General features: G+C 37.7%; 1 protein-coding gene across 1 annotated transcript in view; it reads right to left on the bottom strand.

Moving 5' to 3' along the window:
* CLPTM1L (CLPTM1-like) overlaps nt 1-14,266 on the bottom strand; it is a gene marked incomplete at its 5' end in the record, with an annotated part of 23,390 nt that overhangs the window by 2,739 nt on the left and 6,385 nt on the right. The window contains 10 exons of the mRNA XM_009073563.1: nt 2,196-2,240; nt 2,324-2,379; nt 2,666-2,700; nt 4,542-4,624; nt 5,230-5,280; nt 6,399-6,464; nt 8,942-9,045; nt 11,259-11,343; nt 12,898-12,992; nt 13,379-13,496. Of these exons, the coding sequence (XP_009071811.1) occupies nt 2,196-2,240; nt 2,324-2,379; nt 2,666-2,700; nt 4,542-4,624; nt 5,230-5,280; nt 6,399-6,464; nt 8,942-9,045; nt 11,259-11,343; nt 12,898-12,992; nt 13,379-13,496 (738 nt within the window). The remainder of the gene's footprint in view (nt 1-2,195; nt 2,241-2,323; nt 2,380-2,665; nt 2,701-4,541; nt 4,625-5,229; nt 5,281-6,398; nt 6,465-8,941; nt 9,046-11,258; nt 11,344-12,897; nt 12,993-13,378; nt 13,497-14,266) is intronic.

The raw sequence follows: 14,266 nt of genomic DNA, 5'->3' as shown, positions 1-14,266 counted from the left end.
CAGGAAATGGGGATGTTGGACATGAGAGTTCTGATCAGTTACAACAGGAGAGCTCTGTCTGTCAAGTCAAATCCATCAGTCAGAAGTGATTGAAGAATCCGAACAGCACTTCTCAAGCCTGTGCAAAGAAGGTTTGTCCAACTTTCCTTGGCAAGTTGGAAAAGACAGTCTTTCCAAGCCAACACCCAAGTGAGTGAGCCCATAATGATGAAAGGAAGAAAAAGTGAAATGCTCCATCCTTCAGGCACTTACCCAGTCCTCCTAAGCCACTGGAAGTGAATACATCAACACAGCTCATCTAATGGTATTTAGACTAGCCAATTCTTTTTTGAGATTCCCTCATTTGAGGGTACTCCTCATAAATGTATAAAGGACATAAACATGATACAGACACTGGAAAGTTAGAATAATCTTCATTTTTGTAAAGCTCTTGCAAAACAGGAGAGTTCAAATTAAGGACAAAACCCTCACACAATGACCATGGATAAGCCCTCAGACTATACTTTCCACTCTTCAAAGTGCAGCAGAGAGCAACAACCTTAAATAGGAAAAAGGTAACTATCCCCTCTAAGCACAGTAAGTTAAACGTAATTGAAAACATCATATACTTCTTTCTACATACACACAAGCCTTTGTTATGGGTAGCCTCTGGTATCTAAACAAGAGCCATAAGTGCTCTGTAAGAAAAGGCTATTCCATGAGGCTGAACTGCTTTAAAGGTTACTTGCTTGAATAATCTCACTTCATTGTTTAACTGCTGGTGTTTCTGCTCAGTTACTATCTTTTGTTGATGAAGTAAAACTGTAAAATTGCTTCACTAATGTACCTTTTACTCCCTTCTATTAAGAAACATGCTGATTTCCCTAGTATAAGCCTGAACCACTATGTTTATTGCCATTTTTGACTCTATTTCCACATCAAACACAATTTAGTTGCTATTCTGCTGCTAGCTATATTTCAGTCTGTTTCCCTAGATGCACCCTGGTTCCTTAAAAACATTAAGGCAGCAGAAGGTTGGGCTATAGAGGTTGGCTCACAGAAATGGAAAAGCCTTGGAAGGCTCTTAAAAGTTTTAGATTTTAGCTCTTTTATCCCAAATCATCTGTTCAGAATTGGACACCATTTCTTGAGCAGGTTTTAGCATTGTTTCTTTTAAAGTACTGATGTTCTGGAGAATTGCAACACAACAGCACAAAGGAAGAATGAAAGCATTTATAAGTGGAAGCAGAAGTAAAAAGATCCCAGCATGTCTAGCCAGAATTTCTCAGGGCATAATGATCAGGAAAACAAAGGACAGTACAAAATCCTCATGACTCAGAGAGGTGGGAAAAGATGGAGTGAAAACACCATCAGCACTTTATGGGTACAAGAACAAAACTAGCATGTAGTTGCCAATTGAGGAAGAGTGTAGGAGAGATCGGAACTCGACAGTGGGTGTCCCTTGTTATCCATACCAGTGCAAGGAATTCTAACTGGAATACTTAGGTATATCCATCTTGGTGCCTGAATACTATACAAACCACTGGGACACAAAAGTGGGTGCTTGTGAGTATACAGGCATCAAAGGGTTGGTGAGTTAATTTCACCTTGAAATAAACCCACCTTCCCCTCCTCCAAGGTCTGCTAAGCTTTGCTGCAGCAATGTATCATTTCCTACCAGGGCAGTCTAGGCAGTGGGGACAACACAATGTAGTCCCTCTTGCCCCAAAGAACAACCCACAACACATTTGCCACTACACTGCTGTCCAGAAGCCCAGAATTACCACCCCACTACAGAACAGTATGTATATTACTTCAGTTTCTGGTAGCTCCTGGAACCTGTCAAAATAAGGTCATGTAGCAATTCTATCTGTTTCTTGAGAACTATCCCATGACAATATGATCTCTGTCTTCCTAAAATAATGCATTAAATTGAGACTGATTAATTTATCTCCAGCACCAACATCAAGAGAGCTGACAATACAAAAGGCAGTATTGTCATAAAAACTAGGATGCAAGTATTCTCTTTATATGGAGGTCATTATGAAAAATGAAAATCACTGTTTCTTTTTTTATTAAGGACAGTTGCAAATAAGTTTAGTTCTTAAACAACAAAAAAGTGCTGCCATCCTTAAGCTACATATTACTAAGCTGCTACTAACAGAAAATAATTTTCAAAATGATTGCACTAAACATTAAATTAGAGCTTTACTTACTTTGTATGTGAAAGCCTTCCATGGTAAGTGTGCAACAGATTTCATCTAGGAACAAAAAAATAGGAATTTGTAATAAAATCTGGAAGAGGAAACTAGAAAAGTAGACTTTTATCACTTTCCAATCTTACCTTGTAGTTTACAAACAGTTGGGGGAGCATAAACAGGAATCCAAAAGCATATACTCCTGAAGACAAAATATGGAAAATTTAAACAAATGCACAGATGTACATCACACAACTCTACCTTCATAATCAGTGATTTACACTAATTTTTTTCTAAAGAGAAATCTAATTCTTTTCTTCACTTTGGGTTGATTCTTCTCCCTTTTTCAATCACTATGATAATTCTGGAACCTACAGCCAATTTATTGCTCTGTATTAAACTGATACAACTGACAGCAGTTAATTTTCTATTTTTGAGTCTTGGCCTCCATTTAAAGAACAGAAAAAAGAACAGAAGAAGGGACTCACCATTGACAAAACTGTTAATCAACCAGGAGTACCAGCTACAAACAAAAAATGACAGTCCAGTTATTTTTATTTCACTTCAATCAAAATTATAATACATCCTCTAGATGACTGTATTCTGGCTACTTCAAGAAATGGTGTGATAGACAAATGTCTAAATTACTTTACTCAAGAACAAAATACTTCGCATTTTCCTTTGATTAGGAAGGGCTCCAGAGAGGGTAGTTTAAGCAAAGGGATGCTTCTCAGTCCATACAACAAGTTTGGAGAGCTTTATCAAGTGCTTCTATACTTTCTCAGACTGTTCTAAAACTTCTGCATCCAAACTGACTTCAGATAATACTGTGCACTGAACCCTGACTGCATTAAAGCTTGTAAAGGTAACACTGTATTCTAAATACAAAAGAAACATTTAATATGGCACTGTAAGGACTTATCAAATTTCAAACAACAAATACCATTCAGTGCAAACCATGATAGTAAGTACTTAAAAAAGAAAGTAAATACAAGGAATCTACATTTTCTCTCCTTACATCTAATAATCCTTCCCAGATGCTGAATGAAGCACAACCTTAGCAAAGCAACAGTAGTGTTACAGAGAGTGATCAAATTCCATACTTCTGCTTGCAGTTGTAGAAACAGCTAATAACTGTGATGCTCAGGTTTCATCATGTCCAATTAAACTTGCACTGCTGTGTTAGTGGCACATTATTAGCAACATTACAGTTGCAGCAGCACTTCAGTAATCCACAATCATCTAAAAAATGCACCAGAAAATGCCTCCAAGATTAAAGGATAATCCACTGTTAAAATTACTTGTTCCATCACTTTTCCTTAGAAGCAGAGCTAACAATGGTAAGAATTCTATGATATGAATCATAGAATTTTCACTTCCTTAAGCTACAGCTCATAGAACACCTGGCATCCAGCATTTCACGGTACCAAATGAATTCAAGAATTTTGTGAGAAAAGCAGGATTTTTAGACGCTGCATATTTGTTAGCTCCTTACTAAGACAAAAACCTTTTGAAAAAACTGCTTTTCTAATAGCCCAGAAATTGCCCCAGTTTCTAGTACAAGTGCTATAGCTCATGTATGCAGCAACAGTAGTTCTTCCTGATGTTCTTTTAAGCTATTGCTTGCTCCCATCCCTTCTGGGCCTAAAGACTACAAAAAAAGTATGTCTACATGGCCATCACCATGCCTGTGTTTGCAGACTTTTTTTGCAACAAAGTCTCATGGCTGCACACTTGCTTCCATCTCTCCAGTACAAAACTAACTAGCTGTATTATTTTGAGTGAGTTTCACCTTTTCAAGAAATACTGACTTTCCAGCTCTAGCTGAAACATCAATATGTTGCAATAAGGCCATGGCTTTAAAGGAATAAAGAGTCCTTTCTCAAAAGTGCTTTTGCTTGCTTCTCATTCCAGCTATCATATTTAGGAACAGAGCAAATAATCTGCTCTTGGTCACAGCAAATAATTTTGGGATAGCTTTTGCTTCTCTCTATTATTGGACAGGTTCAACCACTGAATTCCTTTCATCTCTCCTGTCACTCCATCAGCTTTCTGAACATTGATGGCAGCTTTCTTCCTCCCCTTCTGATTGACAGCTTACTCATATATGCAAGCTACTGAATTCTAGACTAAAGTAATATCAAGTTACTTGTGAAATACAACAGCCTGTAGCTTACAGGACGTTAAAAACCCAGCCAGACTCTTCAGCTTCAGATCCTACCTACAGAACAAGGAAGTTTACAGTTCCAGGTTTATGAATCAAACTCAACTGATTGCCATAACCCATCATTTCCAATTAATTAGCATAGAAAAAAATGGGGAACGTTTCAATTCCATATAAGATCATTTATAGAGTTACAGTACCTCTTGTATTTGACATTCAGCAAGGAGTAACCTGCACCTCCAATACACAGTGGATAGAGCAAATATGACAAGTATTTCATAGCCTAATAAACAAGGAAAATAGTTTGTTAGTTCACATTTAATATGAAGATTTTTCATGGCATTAACTAGAAGACAGACACAACTTTTTCCTGAAAATCTTTTCCTATTCCCAAGCGTCTGCTATTATTTTCACTATGCTTCCAGTTCTGGTGGTGGTGAAAATTCCAATGCCCAGTTCAGACAACCAAGTACCTTAGAGCATAGGCACCAAGAGACAGCACAAAGATCTGGGCCTAAGAGCAGCTCCCCACTTAACACCAATGTTGCCACCTCTGCTCAGCTCCTTTCAGAAATCAGGAACCATAAGACCTTCCCTTCAGTATAACTAACAAGTACAAATATCAGTTTTTGAATTTGTGAATGGTAACCCAATTCAGCTTCTCAGAGCAATGTTTCAACCAGACTCAGCCAACAAAAAAACTCTTTCACAGTTTCTTTTCATGAATTATCAAAATGAATCTTCACTATCTGATCATCCACACAACTATGATCCACTTGACAACTATGAGAACATGGAAAATACACTTCTAGCAGTAAAAAGAGCGAAACAAGTTAATCAGCAGGTCACCTATACAGACTTTATAGAAGTCATAGGATTCCCTCTTACCTGGGCATCATACTCCTCAGTTTTCTTTTCAGAGTCATTGTATGTACCAAACTGCAATGCATACAAAAAGCATAATAAAGTCAGAACACAGGGGAAAAGCACTTGCTGTCCAACTCCCTAAAGTGAGATTTAAACTGCAAACTAATCTGCTTAGATGTTAAGCAGGTAACAGTTCGAAGTTCTTACAAGCTTTGATACAAGAGAGTCATACATCTGTCCTGTGCAGCCTGCTAAATACAGGGTAGGCAAAAAGATTAATTTTTCCCTTCATATTTTACATAAAACTTTCAGGTCTTCCTTGCTTAGAAAAATGCTACTAAGGCAGCAGATTTCACACAGCAAAAGCAAAGACAAATGGCTAAGAATCTGGCAGATACAGAAAGCTTTTTGTTAAAAACCATAACCATTTTCATGCATGAAGAGGTCAATTATGGATTATCTCCACATGTCCAGAAATTGTGACTGCTTAAACACAGTTCCTTGAATACTGACAAAGGAACAACCAGAGCTGTCAGTCACTCAAGGTATGTAGACTTAAGCAGCACAAAGCCCTAGTACTTCCTGTGAAGTAAACACTGAATATTAGAAAAAAGTTTCTCCTACCAACATAGAAATTTTCAGTGCAGATTGCACTTTAAAGAGATCACACCTAAGGAAAAAAAAAGGTAATTTGAATCCCTGCTGCCATCGCATGTTCTGCAATCTCATTTTTTACCCAGATGAATCATCAAAGACTGTTGTCCCCAGAACATGTCTCATCATTTATTAGTTCCTGAATGGAGAAGTTATACCTACAGCTTCATGAAAAAGTCAGTTTCCTACTTCAAACTATGATATCAGTTAAGAGTGTCTTTCCAACGCAGTGGCAGGAGCACAGTCCCCACCCATTAAGATTTAGCAGGACTGACAGAGAAGTTCTGAAGTTTCTCACACCAAAAATACATACAAATAGCTGCTGCTTCTACAGAACTCAAAGGAAATCACAAGTTTGAAAATGCTCATCCTGCTTTTGGATTAAGTCATTCATAAAGAGAAGATGAACACAGGAAACTTTTATAGGTTTGGGTTTTTAAAAAATCTTCGTTTCACTAAAGTCAAGCTGCACAATAAGCTGGAAACAGATGGATGACCTAAGAGTGTAATCATTAACAGGCCAATGTCTACTATACCTGAATTTTGGGTCTCAAGCCTTGCCACTTGACTGTCATTTTCAAGGCTTTCTTCACTTTCCAGAGCTGTGATTAGCAAAAACAAAACATGCACATAAAAGAATGTCTCATGCAGCAGTCAAATAATCAGAATCAAGATTCCAGAATACCTGTTTTAATCACCCATTACATAAAGCAGCAACAGCCTGGTTGCAGCACACTGCCTGTGTCTATACAGACAAATGCCAAGTACAACATCCTGAGTCTGAACTGTTAAGTCTCTGTATCAGATGATGTACCTTAAATGAAATAATGTAGTCCTTCCAGTGTATCTGGACTGCAGTGCCTAGGTGGAGATTAGTTGCTGTTAGCACCAGCATGCACCTCAGGTCAGGCATTTAAAGAATTCTCCAGTAGCCACCTGCCAAGCAAGTTTTTCCATGCCTTCAAGGTTAGCTGAGTTTGCAAGATGAAGGTGCCTCGGAGCTCCTAACAGTGACTAAGTGGACACTAACATGGCCATTACATTTTAGTAGTGGACTGCAAGCAAAAGTCAGTGAATTCACTGAATTGTTTGGCTACTTAGTGTACAGCTGTAACAGCTTGACCCTAATGTAATCAAAGGTTCAGTTCACCCCAAAATTTGCTCATGTATCCATCCTGCTACACAGATTTGACAACTTAAGCAATGCAACAAGCTCACCAGGAGAGCTACACTCCAGGAAGCTTTCTGTGGCAAGGTTCATATGTTTGACTTTAGATACACCAATACTTTCTTCTCACCCATCATATATTGCAAACAAAAAAAGGGGCAACAGGGTAAAGAAAATCCTTTACTGTAATCTTTGGTGCAAGTGAGAAAATGACTTATTAGAGACTCAATGCCACTTTTAGTGCTGTATGGGAAACAGGAGTTTAAAACAAGTTGTGAAAAAGCTCTTCCCAGCAGACAAATTCCTCTGAGATGTACAGTCCATATGTTCTCACTTTTCAACACCCATGTTATCTCTCCGTCACTTGAGAGGAGAGATGTTACTCCAACAGAACCTACAGAAGCTTTCCCTTCATTTTAACTGTCACACACACTGTTCCTATATAATCCTTTCAACCCAGTTCCCCCAGCCTGCAATCCAAAAGCAAAATACTGGAAAAAAAGGCACATGATAAAGATGATAGGAGTCAAAGTCATAGGAACTACAGGACTTGGAGAGATCTATTTAACATATCTCGTCAGCTTAAAAAAGACTCTCAGACTGGCACAACAACCAAATGAGATCTGAATCTGAGTGTTCTTAGACAGCGGCAACTGAGAAATCCACCTTCACTGCAAAAGAGTAATGTAAAATCTTAAGTTTTATAGGCACTTAAATCCTGTAGCATAGTGAATCATTCCTGTTACACTATCACTATACAGGCTTGATCTAGTTCTCACTAAAACTTCTGGGAAAAAAATGTGATTTAGAGACTGGAGTTATTTCTTCTTCCCCACCACAAACCAAATCATCAGTTTTCTTGACCTGATTCATTTTTAAATCATCTGACACCTTTGAATTTCTGAAGTCTTTAGTTTTTTTTGTAATTATTTAGAGTTAAGGATCAAAATAAAATATATTCTATAAAAGAAGTAGCATATTTATAGGGATAAATATATTTATCCCAGAAAGTTAAAATTTCAGAAATTTTCAAGAAAGTTTGAAATATAAGACTAAATTGCTATATATAGGAACAAAACCATAGAAAACTTAACACAAGGAAATATATCAGACTTCAACATCTCAACTTACTGCAAAATAAGGTTACAGTCAATGAAATGGTACTACCTAGGACACCACTGTTCATTATTCAGCAGACTGAAATTTAAGGATCACTTTGTGACTTTGCGTTCAACAATTTAATCACTAAAAATTCTGAACTGTTTTGTTTCCACAGGGATTGTCTGCAACTGTAATAGATGTCTAGTCAAAAATTCCATGAGTGTCTTTAACTTATTTTAAAATGCCTGGAAGTAAACAGACCTGCAAGCAATGCTAGGTAGAGAGGTCTCACCTTCCCATTACTGCTGACTGTGCTTCACTACACACAAAGCAGGTTTCTAAGCAGAACCTATAACCCACTGACTGGATGTGGTCTTCTGGATTAATGACCACAGCCAGCAGCCTCTTCCTTTTCCTCCTTCCCCACGTGCCTCAGTCCCAGCACTGTCTGATGGCATATGGCCTGCTCTTTTATGATGTTTCCATGAAGGTTCATTGACACAACTATACTTGCCTGGCCAGGAGTGATGCCTATCAGATGATGTGATAGGAGGAACCTCAGTGTAGCTCTGTGTTTGGTTTCCACAATACCAGCTGAACCATCCCAGAAAAAAAAGATATTTGTGGTTTTATGATTTGATCAAGGGACACAGTCTCCTCTGCCAGTGAAAGCCAGTTAAACAATGCTGCAAGGACAGCATACTACAGCAGGATTTTGCCAGGAACTAGTTTAGCATTCTTTTTTTCTACAGTAAACCATGGATGTTGCTGCAAATACTGGTATTTGGTTCTACCGATTTAAGAACTCACCTCAATCACTGCACCAATGCCTGCTGGGATCAGTACCAATAAACTTGTTTGTTCATCCAAAAGGAAAAGAAATATCACCACAGTACTAAAGCACCGCCAAAGCACTAGACAGGAAAAAAAATGAAAATGAAAGGCTTATTAATGTTTAGAAGAACAGCTGAGATGACAGAAGACTGCTGGCTTATGTAGTATAATTCTGTCTTACACAGTTTAATCATGAACTTCTCCTGTATACATCTCGATATATTAAACAGTCCTAGAAACAACCAGTGATCTATATATCTCCGGGAATAAGGACGTATATAAATAAGGAACAAAAACATTTTATGCAATCCTTATCACAACAGATGAAAGACAATTGGAACTTTTAAGGATCCTTCTGTTCTGCAGCAATCCAGCAATGTATCAGTACTATTATGATTCACGATTCTTGTCTCCAGGAAGCTGAGAGGCTGTGAGGCAGTGAAATGTTGGTCATCGAAACTCATGCAACTAATTTAATGTTTGCAAATGTTAAGTAGTATATTGTATATCTATTTTTTATATTAGGTTAATTTATTTATATTTAAATTTATTTTTCAGGTTTGGCAAAACCTAGGATGCTTATAAGTGTCTACCAGCTAATTCTTAGATGGAATCTCCATCCCCCTAATCAGGGACAGAAAGTAAAAAGAGCTACAACACACTCAGACATCAACAATTACTACTGTACTACTCCACACCAATTGCCTGTCAAACTTTTCCCTCAGAGCAAGAAGGAGACACAGGCAGAAAGGTGACTAAGGCTGCTAAAGAGAAGATGAAGCTACCAGTAACTGGAGACTGAAGACTTGATACTTTCATAGTAAAGTTAAAGAACCCTTTGTCACTCAGACTTTTCAATTCCACTTTACTGAATTTTGGAACTGACAGTGGACTCTTAATTCTGAAATTCCATGTACCATTTTGCATCTTTACTAATTTTTTGGCATACACACGCCAGCAGTAGTATAACTGCTCTGAAAAAAACAAATGCATTCTTATAAATTCTCCACATGAGAAAAACATGTTGATGTTCATTGCAATTTAGAGTACCTTCTTTTCCCCCAGTATTGATATTCTTCACATGTTTTAATCCATATGTAAATATGATATAATTAGGGATAGTCTCAGATGTCAAGTGAGTCCAGGTTTATCATTTCCATCTTAAGAAGGACATGGAACTGCTGGAGCAAGTCCAAACAGTTGCAAAGGTTTTGAAAGGACTGGAGCACCTTCCCTATGAAGACAGGCTGAGGAAGTTGGGGCTGTTTCAGCCTAGAGAAGAGAAGGTTGTGTGGAGACCTCATAGCAACCTTCCAGTAACTGAAAGGGCCTACAAGTAAGCTGGAGAGGGACTCTTTGAACTGTAGTGTAGTGACAGGGCAAGGAGTAACAGGTATAAATTGAAAGAGGGGAAATTTAGGTTAGATATTAGGAAGAAGTTTTTTAATGTGAGGGTGGTGAGACACTGGCACAGGTTGCCCAGGGAGGTTGTGGATGCCCCAACCCTGGCAGTGTTCAGAGCCAGGCTGGAAGAGGCCTTGAGCAACCCTGGTGGGCAGGTGCCCCTGGTCATGGCAGGAGGGGTTAGGACTAGATGATCTCTCAGGTCCATTCCAACCCCTTAAACACACTATAATTAACTATGGTTTAATTTTTGTATATAACCCAAAATGGGAAAAAACTATCAGAAAAACCTTCATCTGTCTCTAGGAAGGCTTGGCAGGATGTCAGACCACTGTATTTCTCTCAACTTTCCTATATACAAGTCAACTCAACTGCCCCATGCTCTCCCCCTCCCCACATCCCAGGAGCCTCTATTGTTTCTGTTTACATCAAAGCCCAAATTAAACAAGAGCATTACACAACAGTGCTTTCCTTCTCCAAAGGTTTTGGAACTTGTAGTTATCGACTTGCAGGACAGCATTACCCATGATAGCACATTCTCTCCACCCACAGAAATTCTTCTGGTCCTCATTCTTTTCTCAAAGTACTTATCTGTTCCTTCAGCAAGGAAAATACTGTAACTGACCTAATATTAAACTAATTCTCACTTCTAAGACAGTCAAACCTCAGAAGTGACATAAGGGCTTAAAAGCAAGTGATACTTGAGCATAATGCTAACAAAGTTAGAACCATCCAACTGTGTAGACTGTTAGTCACCTTCATTTCATACACAAAACCATCTCATTTTGCTGTCTTGGTGAACCTACAAAGTGTCAACTTAGAGTAAGACTGAAAACATGCAGCACATAATGCATAGCACATGCACAACACTTTGCATTCTGGTCCATACCTGCTTTTGTAGACATCCCAATCATGCTCTTCTTTTTCTTCCAAAAACTGATGTCATTTTTGAATGCAAGGAAATCAAAGAGGAGCTGCAAATAGCAAGAAACATGCTTGAAACATGCTTGAAACATACATTAATTCAGATACTGCCAGCTGAACTGTAAGAAATGCATTTAAGATGGAATTCAAGAAAAAAGCTGTTTTATAAGCCTCAGAAATTAATTTATAAGCCTCAGAAATTAAAAATAAGAATCACAAACAAAAACTAAAAAGAAAACAGTTTTAGAAGCCCAAGCTCTACAAGCAGTGCAAAATGACAGGATGAATTTCAAATACTGCAACTACTGCAATGCTGCACAAAGCAGTGCTCTGTAAAGAAAGTCAGTGACCCAGTACAGGGTAACACATAGTAGATGGTGAAGAACGAGGGCCCTGAGGAACTGTGCACCTCCTTGAGCAACCAGGGAAATGCACACTAAATCAGACTCAAAGTGCCCTGTAGTGGATTGATTCTCAATTTAGGTTTGGATAATACCAAAACCTTTTTTTAAAAATTCCTACAACACAGCAAGTCAAGTTTCCTCTCTACTTTGTCACTATGTTGACATGAGCTTCCATGAAATTTTAGCATTCATTTTATTCATAGCAAGTTTGGGGGTTTTTTTTCCCTGTATTTTCATTCAGTATATTTTTCAGTATTTTCTTTAAGCATTCAGTGTCTTTAAAAAGCAGCACAGATTCAAAAAAATATTTGTGCCATAGAGAAGTGTGCTTTTTGGTTTTTTTTTTTTTACTTTTTGGGGGTGGAAGGGTGTAATTTGGACAAATGATGCACAAAAGAAAAAAGTATCAGAAAAGTTTGTCCCAGCCTACAGACACCTCACAACCTGAAAACAGAATGGAAAAATTCAGTTAATATGTCTGGGAAGTCTAAGGCTTTCCAATTAAATTAGCTGTATGTAATGCAACTGTAAAAAACCAAAACATTCCCAGTAAGTTCTTATCTTTGTCAGAGTATGGGAATTGCATGGAGTGTAATTGTAGATTACAAAAATGTTCACAGTAGAACAGTAAATTCTACAAAAACTTGTTAATTAAAACCAAGACTCAGATTTAAACCAAGAGACACACAATGCTAAGAAAGTGACACACAACAAGAAGAAATAACCATGACCAGAACCCTACGTTCTGCACTGTACAGCATCATTTTTTGAAGCAATTTATATCAGCTTCTTCAGGGATTAGAAGTCAGAGACTCAAACCCTACTATTGGTGCCCCAGCTGTGCCACTGCAGCCACAAAGCTTGTGACAAGTCAACAACATTTGAAAGAATGTTGACAGGCATGTTAATTCTAGGGGCTTTGGTTCAACTACAACTGAAAACAAATGGATAATGATGTTAATGTTTTATATTTCAGTCGAGACTGATAGTTTCTATGCAATTATCTCCAATTTCCATCTTATTTGAGATTTTTATATGAACTCTGTATTGAAAATAGCTAACTTGTACCAGAAAACACTTCCATTGCTCTTCTGAAATTATTATTTCCAAGACCAATTCTTAATAAATGATACAACTGAAAATTGGACACACACCCTTATTTTTTAATATGCCGTAGTTCCTAAAAATAAAACCACTTACATGGAATGCTGCTACGAAGAATGTCAAAGCCAGAAAGTACAGGTTAGTATCAACAAATATTCCTTTTACTTCATCTGCATCCTTTTCTGAAAAGCCTGAAAAAAAGAACAAGTAGTTACGAAAGAAGTACCAGACAGCTCATTGCTGTTATGCTACAGTCCAGTATGGAAGGAATCTTATTTCACCTGCACATGTTTTGTTAAAGAATCATAAATCCAAAACATGACAGCAGCTTAACTGGTAAAACCCAAGTCTACCTATATTTTGGCAAGTTACTTGGTTTGCCTTAAACAAACCCCACCAGTTACAAGCCTTTAACTGGTGTGATTACAAAGCGTTTTGTAACATGCCTTTAACATGTTATGTAATTACAACTTAAGCTGAACACCTGAAAAACAAAGTGTCCTTTTTGTAGTTACAAGAAATAAATTGAGGGGTTAGTTGGGTTTTTTTGGCCTAAACTCATTAAAGATAAACATACCAAACTGTTGGAGGGAGTACACAGCATCCTGCATGTGGATCCAAAATCGGAGCTTTCCAAGAGATATTTTGTCATATGACACTGTGAGAGGTAGCTCTGTTGATGAACGATTTATAAGCTGCATTTCAAAAAGACATTGTTTCATTTTTAATAGCATAAAAATTGCAACAATTACTTCCAATCATTAAAAAAATAAATAATTGTATCACACTATAATTTAATCAAACAATTTTAAGAGGTCAGTTTGTTTTTTGAAAGGGAATAAGATCTTACACTTCTATACGATGCTTGAAGTATTGGGGTTTTTTTCCAAGACATATTAAATTAGGAGTTTGTTCTGTTCAAGTTCTTCTGGCACCCTCACGGCTCCTGTATATAAATGCCTCTGAGATGGCAGCATAAATTGGGAAAAGCATGCTTAAGGCAATTTCTTTTGACAGTTCTTCTTTGAATGTATATGCTAACATTACCTACACTAGAATTTTATATAAAAAAAACCTCAACCCAAACAAATTGTATCCCAAAGGCCACAGTCAGAGCTTTACTAAACTGAGGCTGGTTTTGAGAGACATTGAAAAAGTGAGGGAGCAAGATGATGCTACTAGCTCAGACTGGTGAAAACACCACAGCTAAAGCTAAGCAAGATATTCTGCCTGCAGACTTTTGGATCTGGGGTGTCAGAGAAATTTTCTTCCTGCCCCAAGAAATAAATTTCAGCTAATCCTACTGTATCAGCTACACTTTAGTTAGCTCTAAGAACTACTTGGGGCCCCCTTGAGCTGACAAAAAAAGGCTTAAATTGCCTCAGCTCCTTCTGCATGATAGTTGTCAGTCTCTCAAACAGATTTAAAAAAAAAGATACATGGTTTTAGCCTCCCCAGGTATAAG

The sequence above is a fragment of the Acanthisitta chloris genome, unplaced genomic scaffold (genome assembly GCF_000695815.1).
Source record: "Acanthisitta chloris isolate BGI_N310 unplaced genomic scaffold, ASM69581v1 scaffold21334, whole genome shotgun sequence".
Classification (NCBI taxonomy): domain Eukaryota; kingdom Metazoa; phylum Chordata; class Aves; order Passeriformes; family Acanthisittidae; genus Acanthisitta; species Acanthisitta chloris.
The sequence above is the reverse complement of the archived record's forward strand: the minus strand, read 5'-3'. Positions and strand labels throughout refer to the sequence as shown.